The sequence below is a fragment of the Poecile atricapillus genome, chromosome 16, assembly GCF_030490865.1.
Source record: "Poecile atricapillus isolate bPoeAtr1 chromosome 16, bPoeAtr1.hap1, whole genome shotgun sequence".
NCBI lineage: Eukaryota > Metazoa > Chordata > Aves > Passeriformes > Paridae > Poecile > Poecile atricapillus.
This window is the reverse complement of record NC_081264.1, coordinates 2,501,253-2,524,024: the sequence shown is the minus strand read 5'-3', so window position 1 is coordinate 2,524,024 and position 22,772 is coordinate 2,501,253. Positions and strand designations below refer to the sequence as shown.

The 22,772-nt window shown below is 44.5% G+C and overlaps 1 protein-coding gene across 2 annotated transcripts in view; it reads right to left on the bottom strand.

Moving 5' to 3' along the window:
- Window positions 1-12,494: 12,494 nt before the first annotated feature.
- Window positions 12,495-22,772, bottom strand: part of SBNO1 (strawberry notch homolog 1) — a 28,879-nt gene continuing 18,601 nt past the window's right edge. For both annotated transcript variants that reach the window (XM_058851104.1, XM_058851106.1), the window contains exons 17-32: window positions 22,150-22,347; window positions 21,716-21,886; window positions 21,458-21,627; window positions 20,575-20,706; window positions 19,325-19,460; window positions 18,796-18,908; window positions 18,624-18,695; window positions 18,079-18,178; window positions 17,494-17,568; window positions 17,096-17,242; window positions 16,923-17,017; window positions 16,694-16,786; window positions 16,161-16,298; window positions 15,601-15,677; window positions 14,711-14,904; window positions 12,495-13,884 (exon numbers count right to left, since the gene is read on the bottom strand). In XM_058851104.1, the coding sequence (XP_058707087.1) occupies window positions 13,742-13,884; window positions 14,711-14,904; window positions 15,601-15,677; window positions 16,161-16,298; window positions 16,694-16,786; window positions 16,923-17,017; window positions 17,096-17,242; window positions 17,494-17,568; window positions 18,079-18,178; window positions 18,624-18,695; window positions 18,796-18,908; window positions 19,325-19,460; window positions 20,575-20,706; window positions 21,458-21,627; window positions 21,716-21,886; window positions 22,150-22,347 (2,054 nt within the window). In that variant the 3' untranslated portion in view covers window positions 12,495-13,741. The remainder of the gene's footprint in view (window positions 13,885-14,710; window positions 14,905-15,600; window positions 15,678-16,160; window positions 16,299-16,693; window positions 16,787-16,922; window positions 17,018-17,095; window positions 17,243-17,493; window positions 17,569-18,078; window positions 18,179-18,623; window positions 18,696-18,795; window positions 18,909-19,324; window positions 19,461-20,574; window positions 20,707-21,457; window positions 21,628-21,715; window positions 21,887-22,149; window positions 22,348-22,772) is intronic.

The window sequence follows — 22,772 nt, the reverse complement described above, 5'->3', positions numbered from 1 at the left end:
CCGGGAGTCCCCTCAGGGCGGCCCGCGCGCCGCCGCCTTCCCGCCTCCCCCTCACCTCAGAGCGGGCGTTCACCCCGCGTTCATTCCCCGTCTCCCCCCGACAATACGTGTTGATAATTTTAAAATAAAAGATTCTTTTTTTTTTTTTTATTTTTCCTCACCCACACCCCCTAGATGCCGCCAAGAAAAAAAAAAAAAAAACCTGCCCTTTTTTTATTCCCTTTTTTTATTTTTTCCAAACCACTAGTTCTCTCCGCTTGAAGGTGGAAGGTTAATGTGGATTGCAGCTTCTGAGGGACTAAAAAAAAATATGAATCTCGCTGGCAACTGACACATTTTCTGCTTGCAAGCAGCAGTAAAACTTGCCCACCAAATTTAAAAAAAAAAAATCAGGTTAAATGATGAAGTTTTTCCAGCGTGTGTCCGCCATCAGAACTCATCCTTTTCACTGCAAGATGTTCGGGTTTGCTCATTCTGTATCAAATACACTCGAATATTGTTCTGTTCCTCCAGATTTATCCCAGCGAAACTGCTTGGGATGTGGACGATCTCTCCGTAGGTGCACAGCTCAGCCTGAGACCCACCAGATCAGACCCCCATGTATATTTTACCAGCAACCACTCTGAGATCTGGTAGTTTTATTGCATAAAGTCTATCCATGGCTTCATACTGCTCTTAATGCCAGTGACAGCAAACACAGAGAGCCCAATCCTGCTTCTTGGAAATCAGGGGCACATTCTTTGTCAGTGACAATGATTCAGGCCCAGAGTGGACGGCCCTGCAGAGGGAAGCAGGTAACACCTCCATCACAGAGACACGGAAACAGTCACGGAGCAATCAGATGATTTCCTCTGCATAAAGGAGAATTGAGGGAGAATGGGAAAAGAGAAGCAGCCTTTGAGCCCCCAGCTCATGCCCTACTGACTGTACGCTGCATGAAAGAAACATCTGAAAATTCTGACTGGCACCAGATGAAACACAGTTGTATTTTATTTCCAGACCAAGTGCTCGACTCCAGCGATCCTGGCAAATTCCAGACTGGCACTGACTGTCCTTACAACTGATCCATGGTCAGGTCTGTGAGAGAGGGGTCCTGAGAGCCCCAGGCACAGAATTACACACTCAGTGACAGTAGTTTCACACTGGTGCTTGTGATTACAACTGTGACATTCTTCTTAGAGTCCTGAAAGAGTGCACTGCTAAACCCTCACCGTGTGAGTGAGAACTCTGCAAACCTGAAGCTCCGCTTCCAGATTTGTAAATAGAAGCCTTTCTGCTGAATCCTGGAAGGCCAGCAAAGTCCTGCACACTGCTCTGGGATTTTCCATCGTGTGGTTGTTTACAGTCACACCAAGTGAGTGGGAAATGGGAGCATTCCGAGCTTGCCGTGTTTTTCACGGCTTTACACCAACTCCACAAAACTGTGCTCAGAGCAACACTGTGAAGAACAAGATCCCCTGTGTTCTGCTTGGGTTTTATAACGACAGCTTCAAAATATACAATATTTCAAGGGGGAGGCAGAAAAAAGTCCTATAAAGATTAATCTTTCTTCAGCACAATGCATTGCAAGCTTTGGAGCAAACTGTGAGGGCCAGGCTTGATGAGATGGTCAGGCTTGCATGGCAGCATCATTTATCCCGTAAGAGGAACCCATCAGTATCAGATCTGGATATCTGATGTTTGCTCTGCAGTTTTCCGGGCACAGGTAGCAGTGGTGGCACAAGGTACAAGACTCTGGTAAAGGACAAATTTACTGCTTAGCCTCAGACTCCTATTTAAGCTTCAGATGACTTTACTCTTGGTTTTTTGGCACTCACTGCAGGGTAGGAAGTACCTGCAAGTTCTTCCCATCTGCCATGTGCTCTGAGGGTTCACTGCAGTTGTTCTGAACCAGGTGTGGCCACAAGAACAAAACCACCATCGTGCTCAGGCCCTGGGCTGACTGTTCAGCGTGGTGACCACAGAGTCGAGCTCCCTTGGAGGGGCTGCCTGTGGTTTCACCTTGTCTGATGTCCCAAGTTGGGCTGTGCTGCCGGAGTTGTGCTCTGCACACACAAACTGTGCCTCGAGCGTGGCAGCTCCAGCTCCCGGGCTGTGTGCAGCAAGCTGCAGGTCCCTGCTCTGCAGCCTGATGGCTCGGTCGTGTTCACTGACAGCAAAAGCAGCTCTTCATCACCAAGTGGCCAAGTCACAGAGCAGGAAATACAGCAGAGCCATTTTATCACACAGGTGACATTTGCAAGCCTTCTGCACGCTAAGACGTAACTTAAAAATAAATGTGTGAGCTGCTGCTTTCCAGCAAGGGAGGATGGACAGTCTCCAGAGTGCATGTCTGTCTCTTCAGTCACCACGAGAAGCACTGATGATGAATTTTCCAGGTACAGCTGCCTCTTCTCAGTTGTGTAATATCTGCAACATTCACTCTGTCCCCCTCCCCTCTCTTCTCTTGGTATTTTCTCTGTTCCCTCTCCTGGTTTGACTTCCTCACCTCTGCTCCTCCCAAACCACTGGGAATACTGAGCAGCCAGTCTTTCCACAGAGTTTGCCTCCAGCCCCTGCTTAGCCAGAGCTCTGACTGATCTGAAGGAGGTTTTCCCTTTCCAAAGCTCTGCGGGGTGGGTGCCATGGCCCTCGGGCGAGGGTGTAAGGAATACACATGCAAAGTGGGATGTTGGAAGGTGTTGGCAGCTCTGCCACAGAGCCAGGGGCCTTGGGCCATGCTGTTAAACAAACTTGTTTGTCCCCTTTTATCTGGAAACAAAACGAAATAGTAATCACAGAGCTCTGCTGTAACACTCATGGGGACCTGCAAATGAAGAGCACAAACTAAGCTTGTTCCTTATCACCTTGGGTTAAATCAACAATGAGAAGAATTAAAGATGGCACAGCAAGACCCTCTTTTTTCCTGGCATGTCTTTGACGTGTGTAAAACATTAAATTTGCGCATTAATTTCAATGTAATTAATTGTTGTCAGGCTTAATGAATTGAGTGACTTGGGGATATTCAAACTGTCCTTTACCCACCACAGAGTCCCATGTAGCAGCAAGGGGAAAGAGGTGGGAAGTTTGTTCCTTTTCCTAGAGGGAGTTTATATTCAAATACTTATCCCCACATTTCTGGTGATCCAGCATCATACATAAAATAACTGCAAATGCACCTGCAAGTCGCTGAGCTCAAATTTAATCTTCAAGTCTCCAAACTGCTCTGGTGCTACAACTAATATGATCAACCAAAATTAAAAGCCTCTGCTAGGCCTAGACTGAAAATTAAGCCTTTTAAGTCTTGGGTAAAGGCAAGGTTTTACCTCTGTAGAAAGCACAAGTGGTAGGGGCAAATGAGTGTCAGCTTTAGCAAACAGCATTTTCAAAAATGCTTTGCAGAGCTGAGTACCGTTCTCCCTGGGATTGTAATGAGCTCCTGGTGCAGAACCCTTCCTTCCCCAGGACGCTGCCCCTGAGGCAGTCTGGGACTCTGGCACAGAGGGAAAATTGTGCGTTTTATGCTTTTTGGCATCAATGTTGCTCCTTTCTTATCGCTTTGCTACAGCTCCTTACATTCCTGTCTCTGTTCCCCACAACTGCTTCCTGCTGATGCTACAAAGTTTCCCTCGTGGTCTTTTTGTTCCCAAGAGAAAGCTGACAGCCCTTGGTGTCCCTCCTCTGTGATCTGCCTTTTCTAGCTGATAGTTGCTGCCCACTGCCCCATCCTCGCCGAAAAGCACACAAACCACCTAATCCTGAATAAAAATAGTTCCCCAGCTCCCACCCTGCTGCCTTCTTACACCTCAAAATCCCTCTGGAAGCTCTGGATTGCTCCCCTCCAGGGGAAGGAGCCCCCTGAGACTCTCTGCAAGGAGGGCTGTGATACAGTGCCCAAAGCAGGAGTGCTGCAGCCAGAGCCAGGCCCCAGAAAATCCTCTCCCAGAGCCTTGCAACAATTTCAGGTAGAAACCTGCACACGTATTCTGAGCATTCTTTCCCCCTTAAATCCTTCCTGACAAACTTCTTCCCAGTCTAGCCTTGCTCCCCACTTCGAGATGGTTCCTCCCAGGGCCAGATGCCGTATTATCTGGAGCGACTTTCCCTCCCAGCCTTGTTTTCCTCCTACTCCTGAGTCCTTTGTCTGGCTGCCAAGTGGAGCAGCCCTGCCAGGCAGACAGCTGCTCCGCATCGCCGCACGGGTGCTGCCCTATGGGCTGAGGAGCCGATTCCAGGCCCGTTCCATCTCCGAGGGGGATGCTCTGCCTCGGAGGTGCCAGGAGAAAAAGCAAATAGCACCTGTAAAGCTGTCGGAAGGGGCTGGGAGGGTTTAAGATAAAGAGACCTTGATGGTGCTCTGGGTTTACCTCTGAGACAGTGTGAGTAGAGAGCCTGCTCTCTCCTGCTCTGGCTGGAGGTCTCCCTGGAGGACCACGGAGAAAGAATGAGAAGTTTCCAAGCCCTCAGCCACAAAAGCACAGGCCTGGAATCTCTCTAATGAAAGTTTTCCTCTTTGCAGTTTGCCAGGCAAACAAACACCAGGCACCAATATCAAAACCAGCTCAGATTCCAATGAAAACCAGCAAAGAAATGTTAGAGTAGAAATGAGGCTGTTTCAGATTGCTTGTTAAGTACTGGCAAATAAAAGAGGAGAGGAGAGGAGAGGAGAGGAGAGGAGAGGAGAGGAGAGGAGAGGAGAGGAGAGGAGAGGAGAGGAGAGGAGAGGAGAGGAGAGGAGAGGAGAGGAGAGGAGAGGAGAGGAGAGGAGAGGAGAGGAGAGGAGAGGAGAGGAGAGGAGAGGAGAGGAGAGGAGAGGAGAGGAGAGGAGAGGAGAGGAGAGGAGAGGAGAGGAGAGGAGAGGAGAGGAGAGGAGAGGAGAGGAGAGGAGAGGAGAGGAGAGGAGAGGAGAGGAGAGGAGAGGAGAGGAGAGGAGAGGAGAGGAGAGGAGAGGAGAGGAGAGGAGAGGAGAGGAGAGGAGAGCTCTTGCAGCCAGGCTGGCAGTGGGACTTGGGCCAAGGGGTTCTTCCTTCCTTGCTGTTGCTTGCAGGGATGGAATACCACTTTATCCCCACATTACAGGGCTTCTCTGCATCATCTTTCCAGACAAACGAGTGCTCCACCCTGTCCGATTCCTTCAGTTTGCCTGGAAGGACTCTCCCTTCTTGCCCTGTGGGCTGGACTCCCGCTTCCCTCCCACTCCTGAGCCCTTGAAGGCTGTGCCAAGGAGTGAGCTGGCACTGCCGGGCTGCGGCACGGCCCTGCCTCTGCCTCCCTCCCCGCACTGCTGTGGGCCCGGGGCAGGGAATACCCCGCCCTTTGGCTGGGGCAGAGGAGGCTCCGAGACTTGCTTTCATCCCAGCCCTGTCTGGGAAAGCTCCTGAACCTGCTCTGCGTCTGGGAGCGCAGGAATCCTCAGCAGTGAAGCTGAGTGCTGGCTCGCCCGGAGCGATTCCTGGAGGCAGGCTGGGGTCAAACACCCTTTGTCCATGTGAAATAATCATCCACGTGGCACCAGTGAGAGCTGCAGCTTCAAATCACAGTTTGAAGGGACACGCTGGGGTTAAGCCCCACAGAAAACCTGAATGCAAAGCAAGTGTCACCTGAACAGTGTCATGTGCCTGAAACAAATAGTCAGGAGCACAAACACCTCTGTCCCTCAGAGCCTCCTTCTAACACTCACTGTGAGGCCTGATGGGAGCATCCCTGATTGTTTTGTGACTGGTCATTTGAGCAAAGGAAGTGGAGGAGAGAGTGCAAGCAAAGCCCAGGGCTGGAAAATGGAAATGACTGTGAGGAAAGGAATGTGGAGCTTCACAACAACTCAGAATTGTCGGGGGTGAGGAGAGCAGGGTGAAGGGGGAGAGCAGGAGGTAAATCACGGTGACAGGACAGCAGTCTCTGGGGTGCCGCCTGTGTCCCTGCCGGTGCCACACAGCCCTCGGCTGGCACTGCCGGGCACGGCACTTCCTTCCCTCACCAGCCCAGAGCCCAGACACAGCTTTCGCCAGGAGGAGTCTAACAGGTCTGCTGAGCTCCTGCCCCAGGACACTGCTCAGAGCAGAAGGGAGAGCCCTGAAATCGCTTGCTGAGCCAGTGTGTGTACGAGGACCACTGGTGTGGAGCCTCTGTGCCCAGCCCTGTGAGAATGTGGGTGCAGTTTTGCAGCGCCAGTTCCTTCTCCCAGTGGAGGCAGTGGGACAGGGTGATAAACAAGACACGAAGTATTTTTAGCGAGTCAAACCATCAAACTCTGTCTAAACATCTACCTGAAGAGCGACAGCAGCCTCCTGCCCTGGCACGCTGCCTAAAAACCCCTTCTTCCCTCTACAAAAGCACAAAGAGAGGCTATGGGGTCCCCCCAGATCTCCTGGAGCGGACACGCTCTGGGTACTCCTCCCCACGGAGCCTCGGCAGCTGCCCCGGCAGATGCTGCAGCCCGGCAGCCAGCTCGCTGTGCCCCCGTGCTCTGTGTGCACAGAAAGGGAGGGACAATCCCGGATGTGAAGGATTTACAGCCCTGGCAGCCGCTGGTGACGGCGATAGCTCGGTCGGGAATTTAAACAGCGCAGTGCGAGGCCGAGCCTTGCCAGCGATCAAACACCGCGGCGGAGCCACGAGCCCAGGGCAGAGCCCGAGGCCCCGACACGCGGCCCCAAAGGGCTGCAGGAGGCCGGGCCAGGCTGTGCCATCCTCCCCGGAGCCTCCCCTCTCCAGGACCTGTGGGCCTGGGATGGGCTTCGCTCTTGGCACAGGGAAAGGGGGAAGCCAGCGCTGTGCTCTCACCCTGGGGAGAGCCAAGGGCCAGCGGGATGTGTGTGTCAGCAGCCTGAGCTGCGGGCAGCACAACTGCCCCCACTAAATCCGGCAGGAGCTGTCGCCAGGAAGGTTCCGACCCCACGCACGGAGCAGCTCTGCCCTGTCCCAAAGGCCAGGTTGGTTTCCCACACGGAGAGGTGAGGCTGGGAATTGTGCAGAGCAGCTGCGCTCAGACCATCCCTGTTCCATTTGTCCCCTCCACCTTTGTCTTCCCTCTGAGTAACTTCAGGGGAGCTCTTACCCAGGAGGGATTAAACCACTTGCCCCCTGGTTTATGATTTAACTCTGGCTAAACTGATACAGAGCTCTGCTTCATGCCCTGCAATTCATTGTGCATTTAGCAGGCAAAGTCGGCTCTTCCACTTTATAAACATACAAACCAGACCTGGACTTCCAAAGGAAGAAGCCGTCAGCTCCCTTGCTGCCTCGCTGGCATTTTTAAGGTGTATTATTTACATGCTGGAAAGGAGCCAACCAAAACCTCTCTTAAGAAATTTCTCCCTTACTTACAGAATGAAGTGTACTGCTTTCTGAAAATGAATAAATAAATTCTGAGGTTTGGGCATCTTCATTTATTGCTGAGATCTTGGCATCATCACTTTTCCATATTTGGGAAAAATGAGAATAAAAGTCAATGTTAAATGATGTACAAAACTAAGATTAGTCTGTTTACCCCAGACTAACTCTTTGGATAAAGGAAAACTATTTTCATACTTTGCATAAAATATGCATAAAATATGAAGTTGGTATTTTCCAATCTTGATACAGTTTTTATAAACCATCCTCTCTTTTTTAAGCCCAACACAATTAGCACTTTGAGAATGTTGTGAGTCTGCTCTTAACTACCAATAAAAACAGTTTAATTAACCAGTGACATTAACCAGGTAAAGTGCCAGGATTCAAGTGGATTGAAAGAAAAGCTGTTTGGATCACTAGAACATGACTTCTGCTAGTCTGAGGGATCCTAAAATGGTGTGACAATGAGTGTGTTTAATGGATGTAGATGTGTTGCTGAAAGGCGTTCCAGCATCTCTGTGGGCAAATTCCAGAATGGAAAATTAAAAGGAGAAAGAAAAAAAAAAATCCCAAAGTAGCAATCAGTTTAATTTATTTAACTTTTTTTTTTTAAACTAAAAAAGAAAGAACTGAGTACAGAGTCCATGATGTTTCAGTTTGTCATTTTGGGGGGGGGGGGGGTATAAATCTCTCTAAACACTGCTGATGTTTTATTGCCAGGCACTCCAAGTCCTGCTGCTCTGGGGACATTTGGCACAGGCCGGTGTCGGCTGCGGGTGCAGAGAACCTGGGACACACAGCACAACCCCAGGCTGCAGGATGGAGGCTTTCAGCTTGGCAAAGGTTCCCATGAGGGCAGGCAATAAAAACACCTCACACAGCTCAGCTGAAATCCTACGTGGCTTTGGGATTCTGTCACCTTGGACCGTTAAAGGTGGAGACTGAACAAGTACTAATAGCAAAGCCCTACTCAAAAAAATCAGTGTATCCTTTGTGCAGAGGCAGATTCCCTGTGAGTTATTGCAGGGCTGGGGTACAGGGAAGGTGCCGAGGCAGTGAACACCCACCTCCAATAAAACTCAATATGTCAATGACTGAAAAATAAATCAAATTACTTGGCAAATAAAACTGCGATTCTGTGACTGCAAGGAAGCTGGCATTTTCCTGGTTATCTTCTCCTAGCCAGGAAGAAGAGACATAAATATGTATGGCATCAGAAATGGCAGCAGAAATGTCTTTTTATCCTTCCCAGTACAAATTAGGTGTAGGAAAACTACTCCTCCACAGAGGCCACTCTCACTGAAGTGATGCCCTCAGCACAGCTAAGTTCAGAGACACCAACCAAAGTCAGCTGTTACAAAATAAAATGTAACACACGTTACTTCAGCTATTGACACTGCAGGACATCGCCTAAATCTGAATATAATTCTGTATTTTGGTTTAGCTTCCTGTTTTAAGTGCACCAAATGCTTCAGTTTGAGCTTCCACACAGACATCTCAGCATCCTTCACACACAGGCTGCCAGATTCACAGAATCCTGGATATTGGTTCAGCAGCAGGCAAAAAAATTTCTTCCACGAGTTTTGGCCTCAGCTTAACCCTGTCCCTTGAATCTTAGTGATGCCTCAAACCTCTTTCACTCAAAAATTATTTTGGGCCAACAAAGAAATAGCGAAGCACATCAGATCCAGGGAGTTCTCTCCAGGGTTTTACATCTCACTCTCTTCAGCACCAGCTTCTAGGCACAACCTGCCTGCAGCTGCTCTAAGTGGGGCTGAGAAACAGCACCTTACAGCCTTTTCTTCCCTGGTTTTCTCCTTAAGAAGAGAGTTGCTGCTTTTTAAACTCATTCTACAACTGAAGCAGCACCTGGGGCCGATGCTGCTCCCAGGGAAGGGCCAGCCCGAGGTTTCCCAGGCTGTGCTTGTGTTACTTTGTTCCTCCTGCCAGCCCTGTCCCTCTCCAGCCCCCAGCACGGAACCAAAGGCTGCAGCTGCCAGCACTGACCCCATCAGCCCCTTTCCTTCTCACTATTCCCCGTTTAAAGCTCACAGTGACCACAGAAAGTACCAGAAGTATTTTGTTGCTATTTGCAGCTGCACACTTCTCGCCCTGGCTCCGGTCAGGCTTGGCAAACCACTTAATTCAGGGAACAACTGCACGGCCACAGCCCTTCCCTGCAGCTGGGGAAGGGCCAAACCCACGGGACAGCTGCTGGGAGCTCAAGGGCTCAGCAAGAGACAAACAATTAATGGGATTTCTTATTCACCTTCAATATAAATATATTATTTTTACCTGGCAATTAAAAATCTGCACTGCTTTGTCCCAAGGTAAGAAAGTTTCATTATGTGCATTTAGATGTGACAGGAAGATCAAAATTTTCCCAGGAAATAACATTACAATATCACATCTTTTCTTCTCTCAATCACTGCCATTCTGGAGCACTTTTAAGATGGTTCACGTTTAATATAAAAGCAGTAATAGACTTTGACTATTGACTATTTGACTTTGACATGTTAGAACTTCATTCTAGAACTGTGATTTTTGGAGCTCACTGAATGCACAGCTGGAGTTACCAGTAAGTGGAAGAAAATAGAAATGTTTCTAGGATTAAAGCTCAAGTTCTGAAATGCTGAAAACAATGAAGGAAACAATCAAATATTTGTTTCTGTGACAGAGGCACTAAGAAGTCAAAACACATCACTGAAAGACATTGAGTCCATTTCTCTCAAGGGAATCCATTTTACACTAAAAATATAGAATAAACCCACAGAGCATCAAAAGGATCATGAGAGACAGACAACAGAGTTTAGAAAAAAAAAAATGATGACAACACATCTACAATGTACACACACACCCTGGAAGGTTTATATATGCTCTATATATATTTCAAAGTACACACAAGCTGCCCATGTGGCAGGTTGAGAAAATAGGAATACATCTTGGGAAGGTCATGAAGGAAAAAACCACAGAGGAAAACAAGAGTTATTTACATTCAATAATTCAGTAGCCTTTAACACCTCTATATACAAACAGGCTCTATTTATGTACAGACTGCGCTGGGAGCCGAGTGAAGTTATTCCAAACACAAAAGAAAAATACAAAACCCCTTGATAATTCACTTGAACAAGCGTTTACAGGTTGCAGAGATTTCTCCATTTACAAAGAAAATACTACACATGGAACAGAGAATTCGCATCTTTGGGGAACTTGAAGTCCTTACAAGAAGTGTGTGCTCCCACCAAACCACACAGCCACTGGAAAAAGAGAAATACTTGCAGTGCAAGGAGGTTTTGAGGGGGGTTATAATTGCATTTATCATGCCAGACATATCTTAATTATGAAACTAGTTAACAAGTCATAATTTAGTTGCTGTCAAGGGACAATTAGAAAAGAGAACCCAAAATTTGGGTTTTCAGTTCCCAAATCAACTCAAATATGTTGCTTCCCCTTCTGCAGCACAATTCCAAAATCCACACAGTACAGAAGTTGCTGCCATTTTACACGTGGCATTGCCCCTGTTACCAGAGCCCTCTGTCCTTTTTAGGTTTTATACCCATTTCAGATGCACAAAGCATTTTGTTTTTCATTTTGTACAAAGCAGATCAATACCCCACAAGCATGAAAATACAGAGACCACCCTTGCCTGGCCTGGTAATTTATGATGCAATAATTGGTCTTTTTTTTCCTCCCCAGGAGGATGTTTGTCTCACAGGCAGTGCTGCAAAGGAACACCGCTCACTGTTCTTGCCCATCCAGGGCAGTTTGTATTCCCTTTCTCCCCAAGCTTTATCAGCAGCTCATGCAGAGAACAAATACCAAAATCCACACCCAAGCACCGAGTAGGAATTTTCAAGAGAGAAAACGTTGCTGTGGCTTGAAGGCTGTTTTCTTATTTTTTGATGTTAACTCTCAAGATGTTACAACAGTCCAGAGCCATGGCTGCAGCTGTGTTAGTAAGAGGATGGCAAAGCCAAGGCAGTGATGGTGAAAGGAGCAGGCAAAGAAGAGCAAGTAGAGGAATGGATTTCTGGAACAGGAACAGTTCCTATGGATCATGGAAGTACTGTCAGCTTTTTTCTCCTTCAGGAGACAAAAGTCCATGGGAAGTTTAAAAGGTTGAAGCAAAGTGGTGTGGTTTGCTCATCAATACAGGGAATATCAGATGTGCTCATCCCAACAATCAAAGTGAGCACACCAGGCTGAGAAGAGCACTTAGGAACTGAGTGTATTTAAATCACCGTTAAAAAAAAATAATTAAAAATTACTAATTATGAATCTACCCTTTCCAGAACTATTTTATTGAGGATCAAGACCTAAAATGTTACATCACCATCTCATATGGCAGAAGTTTCTACAGCAAGTAACAATTAAGCAGCAGAGACAGGGCAGTCCACACTCAGTCTGCCGTTACTGGCACTTTGGTTTGCTGTCTGCTGCAGTAGTAATCTGTCAACAACTCCTCAAAATCCCAGCCCTGCTCCTGGAATGGGTGCCAAATACATCCCCTGGTGGGTACAGAACACAGGAACAGCCTCCCCCACACCCTGTGCTCCAGAGTTTGCCAGGGCATCATCAGCTCCCAGTGCTATGAGAGAGCTCAGGCTCCCTCCCCTTGCTCCCAGCAGACTGAAGATCCCCCAACACCGAGCACCTGCATTCAGGTATTGACAGAAGTGCAGCAGCAGGACAGGGGGAGCAGAGGATTTATTCCAGATCTGCATTTCCAGTTATCCCAAGCACAAGCAAGGGATTCATTCCCCCTGACCAGCTCAGGCTGGGGCTGAGGGAATCCAGCAAACCTCCTTCCATTATCAAGCAGGGGCTCGGTGAGCACTGAGCTGCTGGCACAGGGAGTGTTACCGGAGCCCCAGGAGCAATAATTCCATAAAGGAACCCCTTCAGCCCTGCTCCCTCTGACCCTTGAGTGGCTCACCGAGTGCTTCAGAGGTGCCACACCTGCAGCCATCCTGCTCTGGAACTGAGCCTTCCTTAAAATACACACGGATGTTTAGACAGAGTTTAGTTCTTGCCTCATTAGCGAGTTCAGCCGAGAGATTTGGGCTGCAAGACAGAAGCTTGGTTAGAGCAGCCTGGAACATGCCAAGTCCTGTCGAATTCCAATTGTACAGACTTGTTAGTTTTTTTGGAATATGGTGATTGCCTAAACAAGACTCCACTTCTTGTTAGTACAATAACTTTTATTTGACATCTACAAGATCATTATCTTGTAGTTTTTTGGACAGGTTTATACAATCTCAATTTTTCAATAGTGCAACCTGTGCAAGCAAGAAATGACAAACATTGTCCTTCACTTTCTTATAAACATCTACTATTATAGGCAAAACAAAACTTACCCATATTATAGATAAGTGACTATTCACATTTGTACATTACAATTTCTTTTAAACAGCTCCAGATAAACTCTACAATGTCTTACAACATATTAAACATAACAGAAACAGCACATACAGCGGAACCCTCAAGTGTTTCCCATTCTCTAATTTACAGCTCAAGTAAGGTTTCATCTTACAAGTGACAAATTAAATTACGTTAATGAAGTAAAAAATATAAGATTGTATGCCAGATGGAAGTGAATTTGCACTTAAGTTTCCATAACCACCTCAGATTAAGGAAATGCTTCAATTTAAGGAAAACAGGCATCCAGCCATCTTTGCAGTACACATTAGGAATACCATTAATACATTAAAAATGAACTAATTTTAATTTAAGATGTTTATCACAAAAAGAACATGTTGTAGACTCAAATATATAACTCCCAGGAGAGAACCAGAAAAAATGCAACACCTGGGTATAAACACTATAAAAATGCAATAACCAATGCTGTACAACTAAGATTGTGTTTCTCTCTGAATTCCTGTCTCGTGTGTTTATGCTGTCCATGCCCGTTTCCAAAGACATGCACTGTCAAACAGAAACTGGGAAGGAACCTGAATGCATGATGTGCAACCTCTAGGTTTCATGCTTTTATAAACTCAAATTGAAGAGAAAAACCCAATATATATTTTCTATATATATACTCAATACATGCATTCGAGATCTCCCACAGCAATGGCATCGATGCACTGCGTTAAACCCTGAGCACTGTATGACAAGATAAAAATAAAGCCTGCTTGGGGATTTTCAAGCATTTTCAAACAAATTGTGGTTTGTAGCTTAAAAGGCCAAAAGTAAAAGCAAACAGGAAGCACTACAGAGAGCATAAGGAAAGACAGATGCACCACCATAAACAACTGCTGGCTTTCAGTTCTACCAACCTTTTTAGATCTCTTTATTCCCAAAGTATTCGAGACACAACTGAACTGAAAAAGTTATATTTCTTTGGAATCTGTCCCTGATTTTTATGCAAGTGATATGCTTTTACAGCCTTTTCCTCAAACACCAAAGTCAACACCTGTAGCTTGTCCTCTTATGCGTTGTTGAGGTTGGTGATGCTCTGGGGGTGGTGCTGCTGCCAGATCTGCTGCTGCTGCACTGCGAGCTGCTGCGACTGGTCGGACGTCGACAGGAGGTTCACGAGGGGTGACACACAATTTGCAGGAATGATCAAACCTGAGAACACAAACACATCAATGGTTTCATAAAAATGCCATCAGTTGCGTTCATTAAGACCTCAGACTGATGAGTCCACCCTTTAATTTATGTAACATTCAATAATGACTGTGCTGATGTCAGGTCTAATCAGCACAGCCACAAGTCCTGCTCCTCCTTGAGGTTGTGAAGCAGGAGAAAGAAGTTCCCATTTTGCCTGACAAACTTTATTTTCATGTTACCCACTGTCATGAGAAGTCAGCTATTTTTGCTTTTCTAGTCTCACAGAAGTTACATCACCATTCAAGTTTAAACATGTTAAAACCTACTTCCAACATCCTAGAAAACTGGTACTAGAGGAGGAGCTGCCATGATATCGGCACGTCCACAGGAAGTCCACATTCAAGAAAACGTTTGGAGAGTTTGGTTTCTGAGTCTCTGTTTTGAGGGCTTTGCTATGAGGTTTAGTGAAGAGACAGTAGCTCAAAAAACATGAAAACAATTATTTCAAAGGCCTACTATTCATTGCCAAAAATGGGGGAAAAAGTGAAGCCATTATGATGTCAAAGAACCTCGGCTGGAGCTGGCTGTGCATGACATTTTTGCTGCAGCAAATCCAGAGAACTGAAATTAAGTGTTCCAAAACCTGGCTGAAAAAGAAACCTGCCTTCATTAACCCTCCTCAATATATTGTATTGTAGAAGATTTCTACAGCTGCACTTCTACCTCTGTTCTCTTTTAAACATCTTTATCCAAACTCAGCCACGTGGCTGCCAACACAGAGCCACTCACCAGTTACAGCCCCCCCTGCTCCAAGGTGCAGCAGAGGAGCAGCCCATGCACCCACCTACGATCCTCTGCCCATCCTCTGTCCTCAGGCGAACGATTTGCATTTTCACGTTTGTGCCGCTGACCGAGGCCAGGACTCCTTCCACCTTTGTCCACACGCTCAGCACGGAGCCACACAGCACGTAGTAGGTTCTGCAGCGCAGCCCCACCTCACACACCAGCCCCAGGCCTGCCTTCTTGCAATTGCCTCTCCTGCAGACAGAGAAAAGCTTTCAAAACCATTCTGCAAACAAAAGTTTTTCTAATTGCATTAAAAATGAGATTTGTGGTTATTTAAGGTGCATTCAGTGTCGAGCAAGGGCTGCACACCCACTAAGGGAAGGATGCTTTGGGCACAGGTAATGGTAAAGCTCTGGGAAGGGTTGGCCTAGTCAAGCCCCCACCTACAAAATGCACAGACAGAGCTTTGAGTCAAAGATAACCAATACTGAGGTCACCTGAGAGCTCGAGAACGTTACAGGACACTGGTATCTGATCAGGGTATTTCAGAAGCTCCAATATTAATCTGAAACTGCTACCAGTTATGCAGCTCCTCAGGAATCCAGCCATCAGCCGAGTTCAGACACACAGGAGGCAGCAGAGGAACAGCTGTTTCTGACATCCATCTCATCTCTAAACATTTCCCCCCAGTAACATTCCAACTATCAGACTACAGTAACAGGACAGATTAAGACACTTCAAGCACAAGCTACTCAGAGTAAGTTATACGTTAACATTCATCTCATGTATTAGAACTTAGGGCAAGTGCAAAGCTTGATGTTTTCACTCAGAAGCTGGGTCGTTTGACTGGTCATGGGGCACAAGAAACACAGGACTTTACAGGGTGGACAGAAGCAGTGATAAGGCAGTGCAAAGTGAAGCAGTAGAAGCCAAAGCACAAACACTGACCAGTAGGCGTGGGTGCAGGTGTCTGCAGAGGAGTTGTACTGCTCCAGCCAGTGTGGCAGAGCATCCTCAGAAGGTACCTGGAAGAGTCATCCAAAGTGTGAATAAAGTAAAACACATCAAAACTAACATAGAATAAAAACAATTTGGTCGTTATCATGAGGAGGGAGGGAACACCAACATCAGGACGGTGTGCAGAGGTACAGCATCCTACATTATAATAAATTTCAAACTATTCAACTCCAAGGATAAGCAAAATGTCTAAACACAGCTCAGTGCTTTTTCAATGTGAGTTCCCTTAAGTTTTTGCAAATTAAACATCTGCTAGACCCTAAGAAACCTCATTTTTTATTACCACACCACAGATAATTTAGATAATTTGGATACAGGAATGCCAAAATCACGTAGACCCACTTAAAAAAGGCCCAAATAAAATCTCTGCTCTGGGGAAAGAAATCTAATTTTGACTTGTCAAAATTATACATAAATACAAAAAAAATTAAAGTCCTTATAATTATTTTCAAGTTTTCTAAGTTAAAAATAAGGATAGCTTTAATGGTTACCTTCTTATATTTCTTTTTCAGGTCTGCACATGTTTCTAGCTTGAGTTGTTTCCCAGTATTTGGTCTGTATATCAAAAAAAGCTTCTTTTTAGGATTCACTTCTTTTACTAGAATTGCTGTCTTCTTGTTATTTCTTATCTGGAAAGAGGAAAAAAAAAAGACAAATCAAAAACTTATTAAATTAAAACATGATCAAAGTATCTGCTTAAGTGATTCCATACAGTTTTCTTTACAGAGTAATAAGAGTGTGTAATAGTACAACCAAGGACAGTAACACACCTCTAGAACACAGTAACACACATTAACCTCACAGTGAAATCATAAAGTTTCCTGGTGCAAGTTTAAGTAAGAGCTATTAATCTGGGCTCATATTCCTATCAGAAAGTATCTTGAGGAGGTAAAAGGAAGAATTTTATACTCTGTGTTTAAAAAAAAAAATCTTAAAATTAATTTTAATGTAAGAATAATAAATAAGTTTTTCAGTTTAGCCCCCAAAACCTCTGAACATAATCCAAGAGACAGAAGAATCTTACCTGTAATGATAAATAAAATCCATCATCTGGACCTGTCTGTTCTGCCCAGATCTTTGTTGCTTCATCCCAAGACATTCCTCTCTCCACACTGATCTACAGGAGAGCAGTGCAGGGGTATTTGAGTGGGAACAGACTTTACAACAGTTACACACATGGGAACTGAACACATTGTAAAAATTTACTGGCAAATGTTATCTGTTCCTACAGAGATGATACAGGGTTAACTTACTGTGTACAGCTCTACATGTCCAGAGGTAGAATATCCAGGAGTTAAAAACTTCTTAACATCTGCCTTCCTCACTTTCTCATCCCCAGAGCCCAAATCTGAAAAGGAAATCCGAGTTTTATTCTGTTGCTCTGTTCTCACTGAAGTTCAAGAGCACTGTGAAATTATTTACTCACCTAAGATGCCCATGTCATATCTTCCATTCTTTTTAGCATTTTGAATAACTGCATTTAACGTGTCAGAGAAGTACTGGAACAAAGCATTCTGCTGATGGACTTCCATGCCAAGAATTCGATTCAGAAATTTCCCTATATTGTTGTAATCTTCAAAAAGAGTAAGAAATACATGTATTAGGTCAAAGATTAAGTTTGATAGCCACAAGCCCTCAATCAGTATTCAAAGACTCTCACAAACACTATTTAAATACATTCTTTCAGAAATGCAGAAAACATTAAGTTTTTCAAAAAGGCCATTTTTTAGATAGTTACAAGTTCAGTTCTGCTGCTGGGAATCCACTGCCACGACATAAGATGTCCCCAGGGACATTCTACAGACACACTGAACACCCAAGTACCTTTATCAAGTGTCAGTATTCCAGATCTGTCCTCTACATTTATCAAGCCTACGCCAATCAATCCTTGACGAACATCTAGGAAAGAGAAAAGTTAAATCATAGCTGCTTTGCCACCTAAAAATAACTCAGTGATGTAACAGCTTGTTTAGCCATAGGATCTGATTCCAAAGCCTCTGACACCCCTCATTTCCCACAACTTGCAGTTTCTACCTAATACATCAATAAGTAGGACACAGCTTTGCCTTCTGTCCCTGCAGGAAGCACAGGCAGGGGAAAGCACCAATGGCACCATGCATGAGAACAGCTCCAACAGGTAAGGAAAAAATGAAGACAAAAATCTGTTTATAATACACTGGCCAAACAGATACAGAACATTGTTTACACTGAGAGTTCACAGATCTGATTCCATGTGTGAATGTCAACATTCAAGCAATGTGCACAGACTCTCACTAGGCCTTTACTACCTTCTGTCTCAGCTGAGTATTTTAAATGGTAACAATGTTTTACAGCTCTAACAGTATTTCCATTTTTTGCATACTGGAGAAGGATCAAAAGGTAGCTCTTGCAGCCAGTGCATCATCTTACCTTTGAAGAAATCTCCAGGAAAATCAGGAGGAGGTGAGACCATTGGGGAGTCCAAGTTCACAATGGATTTCATAACAATCTCCAGAGCATTTCTGCCATACTGTGTAAGAAAAAAAGTTGCTCTATCAATGCCATCCAGTGTTTGTGCTTCAGCCCCAGGCACACATGGTTTAACAGATTTATAATTCACAATGAAAGCTTTCTGTGCAATAGTGATGGAATTGTTTATCATGTTTATGAAGTGTAGTTTATAACAGAAAACAACCTAGTCTTCATTTTTAATTAGAACTGCCAAATTAATCTTGCATTGTGGCTTAAAGGACACACACCATTTACTTAAAACTGATCGTTTGCAAGAGCAGAAAAGTGATTTACACACGCGTGTTCCACACGGCTTCACAAACAGAATTATGGGTTACAGAAAGAGGCCTTCCATCAGAAAATTATACAGTTAAAGGTAAGGGATGGAGAGGAACCTTCCTCAACAGGTCATTTGTGGAAAAAGCACCACAGCATGAATTCTCCAACAGAAATAGAATTGTTACCTTGTTGTCAAAATTGAATCTGCTGAGGTCTCGAGTTTCTGTGGCCCGTCTGTCCCCGTGGGTGAGGGCTCCCTGTTAAGACACATCATTGTTGTTAAAGACAACTTTTAAGAAAGAGAAATCTAAGTTGCACCTTCTCAAAGAAAGGATCAGACCTCTTAAAACATCTTACCAAACTCTCCAATCTTTTAGCAACTATAGATGCAAATCTTTGCTCTCCTGCCAGTTCAGAGATGAGGAACACATACTCTGGAGCAGTCACTTGGTTGGATCTATGAGTTCTTCCTGGATAATTAAATAGAAGCATGTATATTAGATAAATTCTATTTCACTGAATATTTCTAATAAAATATCAACTGTGAAGAACAAGGAAAAAAGGTACAAGTTAAAATTAGTTTCTGCTGTAATACAGCTAACAGAAGGTAGAATAGAGATACTCTGAAAGTTGTAGCAACTTCTATAAAGACACTTCATACATGAAAGAAACTCTAAAGCTGCAGCCTAGGTTTATTTGTGAGGTTTCTTTCAAAGCTTTCAACATGATCAGCTGTGACCACAGACAAAGCTATTCCTGTTCATGGCTACAAGAGACTGGAGGGGTCCTTAGGAGGTGGCCTAGTTAATCTGATTTTCCATGTTAGCAGTAAGTTGAGTTGTTATTCCTGAGTCTGCTGGGTAAGGACACACAGTGAGTGATTTACCAAACTGCTGGATTGCTCTGTCCGCGCTCCACGGCAGCTCCAGGGTCATGTGAACCCTCCGCCTCTGGTTCTTGGCCCTGCGGTCTGCTTGCAGTGAGATACCAGAGCTGGCAGCCTCCGAGATGATGGCAATGTTCTTTGATTGAGAAAAGAGCCCTTAGTTAGCAATAAATCCAAGATCAAGCTTCAGTTTCCAAAAAAAAAAAAAAAATCTCGTTTTACAGCTATTACCAAACATGGGTCTGGAATGGTTTCACTGTTACTCACAAGGCAGAGGAAGGGCAGCAAGGTGTGGCTTTCTGTATCAGTGCTAGAAATGCTAATCAACTTTTCTGAGTGAAAGCAGGGAGCTTTACTTTTCAACAATAACTCCCTGTGCAAACAAAGACTTGCCATCCCAGAGGGCAGGTCTCCCTGACACTGTACTTCAGAAGGAAAAGGGGAGGGACATAGACGTTCTCCAATAGCAAACCAAAGAAAAGACAAAATGCTGCTGCTAATGTTGTACAAGGAAGAAGATCCAGCCATTCCAGTGCCTGAATGCATTTGCCTTGAAAGAATGTAAATGTTTGGACTGTGCATGAGTCAATTACAGGAACCCAAATCTTTACCCTCAAGTGTCACAAGGGACCACACAAGTTCCATGCACAGTGACATTTACTCCATTTGCCCTCTTGTGGCAGCATGGCCCAAGTGAGCCACTGGCAAGAGCTTTCCCCTCCCTCCTTTCATTAGATGCAATTCTACCATTATTGAGGTCAGGATTTTCTTTCGGAGTGCAACATAAAGGGCAGAAGCCACCACTCCTCCCAGTGTTACTTCTCAATCCTTGTTAACAGGCCCCACCTTTTCCCTTCACCCCTCTAAATTTTCATACACTGGTCTTCCACATTTCCCAATTTAATTATTTCCTCTTGGAAGGGGAGGTGCACAGTGACCCGGATCAATGAATCAAAGATCTGAATCACCAATCTGCCTTTTAAATACATAGTGTTTTACAAAACCAGCTTAAAGGTGCCAGCTCTCGGTTTGGCACAGGGCTGCACACCAAGCACAGGCCTCTGAGGTTACCCAAACTACAGCCTGACTGTAAAACACTGGACTGCTGAACCCACTGATTTGAAAAACAAAACAGCAGTGAACTGAAAGTGCTTCTTAACCACTACTTACAGTACCTGCAAGTCACTGGTGAACAGCTTAGAGTTACTATGGCATCTGCCACATTTGTCTACAGTCTCTCTAAGGATTACCTTATCTCCATCCATGAACCTCTGCTTTTCTGTGATGTTCAGGATTTCAACGGGCACATCGAGTTCAGACCTTGACTCGTACGAGATGCTGCCATCATCATTGCTCACCACTCTGCCTTTGCGGCCCGTCATCTTTGGAAGGGAACACAAGCTCAGTGTGCCAATACCAAAACCAGCCCAGCACCAAAAGCTCCAAGCAATATTATTTATCCCACATTAAATTTGATGTACCCACATTAAAATGCAGTAATTTACTCCAATTGCAAACTACATTAGAAAACCTAGGTTATTTTTTGGCTGATGCCATTATCTGCTATGTGGAACATGACAGAGGAAATCTATGTAGAAATGATGTTGTATTATGCTACTGTTCATAAGGGATTTACCAGCAGCACTAAGAAAATAAACTAAACAGACAGCTTAGGCTGCCACTAATTTTAACAGGGTCTTTTAAATCACACTGATGCTGCTACTTGATAGAGACTGGTAGCTTAAAGACATGTTTCTGAAGTTATTGAGAGATTAATTAATCAGGCTTTTCATTAACACATAAAGGCTCTTAATCTCCACTGCCTTGGAGGATGAACTAAAGCTCCTGTCTGTTAATACACACCAGCAGCAAATTAACTACAGCCAGTCAGAGGAACAGACCACAGTAAAGCCTAAAGAGAAACCAGTGTGATTTACCCAGCTAGGAACTATCAAATCTCAGAAATAACATGTTCACCCACTCAGATGTACTCTAACACAACCTCTGAGTTTCTCACTCATTCAGAGGCATCAGCAGGGTAACCTGTGTTCTCATTCCCGAGATCACTGCCTTAAATTGATAAACAACCTCTAAAACATACTTTTTTTTCCCTATATGTGAACACCAGCCTACCTCTGCAACATTTTCAGGACCACCCAGTTCATCTATAAGCTCATCCAGTGTATTAGGTGGAAGATCTTCAGCCAGCTTTTCCAGTTTATCCAGCAGTTCTTTTTTCATTTGTTGGGCCCTTTCAACAGCATCCTGACTCGTTACAAAGCTGCTGTTTGTGTTACTGTTTGCTGAAAGTTAAGAAAGACTCTTTGAGATTTAGAATTTTATTGCCTAACTGCTAGGAAATGAATCAACATCAAAGAAAGTTGTTCTTACCAGACGTGTTGGTACTAGAAGTGGTGGTTCCAACAGTGGAAGTGAAACAGCTGGGTCGTTTGGATCCCAGACCAGAGGCTAGTAAGGCACTTTGAATAGAATCTGGGTCTATGCTTTTCTTCTTTTTCTTTTCTTTATTTTTTTTATGTTCTTTTCTAATCAACCAGGGATCTGAAGTTAAATAAAAGTTTCATTTACTAAGCAGCCATCCATCCCTTTGAAACAAATACATTCCCACTGCATAAAGTGACTTACAAAAGTCTGAATTTCAGTGTACAAAAATCTAATTGAAGTTTCACATTCTACTAGTTGCAGTCTCAGTGGAACTACATGCTTAGTGAACACTTATCTGTGCCTCACTGAAATGCTTGGGAAGACTTTCTGTTTACTCTCTGCAAATACAGCTGTTTGCTTGATGAAACAGACTGTCTTACCATCTTCATCATCTTCACTGGATTCATCTCTGAACGGGTTGAAGTCATCATCATCTCCAGAACTCAAAAATTTGGAGCTCTCATTGTCACTTTCTTCATTGTCTGAGGCATCAGACTCACTCTCACTCTCATCAGAGCTGCTACCTGCAAGGCCACCTGTTTTGCGGGCTTTTTTGGCTTCTCTGCTTATTTCTTCACCTAATTCCACCATCCCAGAAGAAAAAGAAGTTAGTTCAAACCTTGTAGTCTACACACTTTGAGGTCTATTTTACCATACAAACTAGAAAAATATTCAATTTTTAAAAACAGAACTACTTAAAAGAATCTAAATCTTACAAGAACCTTGTCTCCCAAGTTTTTTATGTTCACCTACTTTTAAGATAATCAGTTTGGGAAGGGGGTGGTATTAGGCTTCTCTTCATTGAGTCTCAAGATAAAGAAAGTTACTTGAGTGACTATATCAGGAAGTGGTCTGACACAGGCAAGACATTTTGGGATATGGTTCCATAATAGATCAAACTAATTTTGAGCAAAATTAACTAAAATCTACAGGTCATATTGCTTCAGCAGCAATATAACATCCAGTAATGGCAATCTCTAACAACAGCCTTAAGAGACCTGCA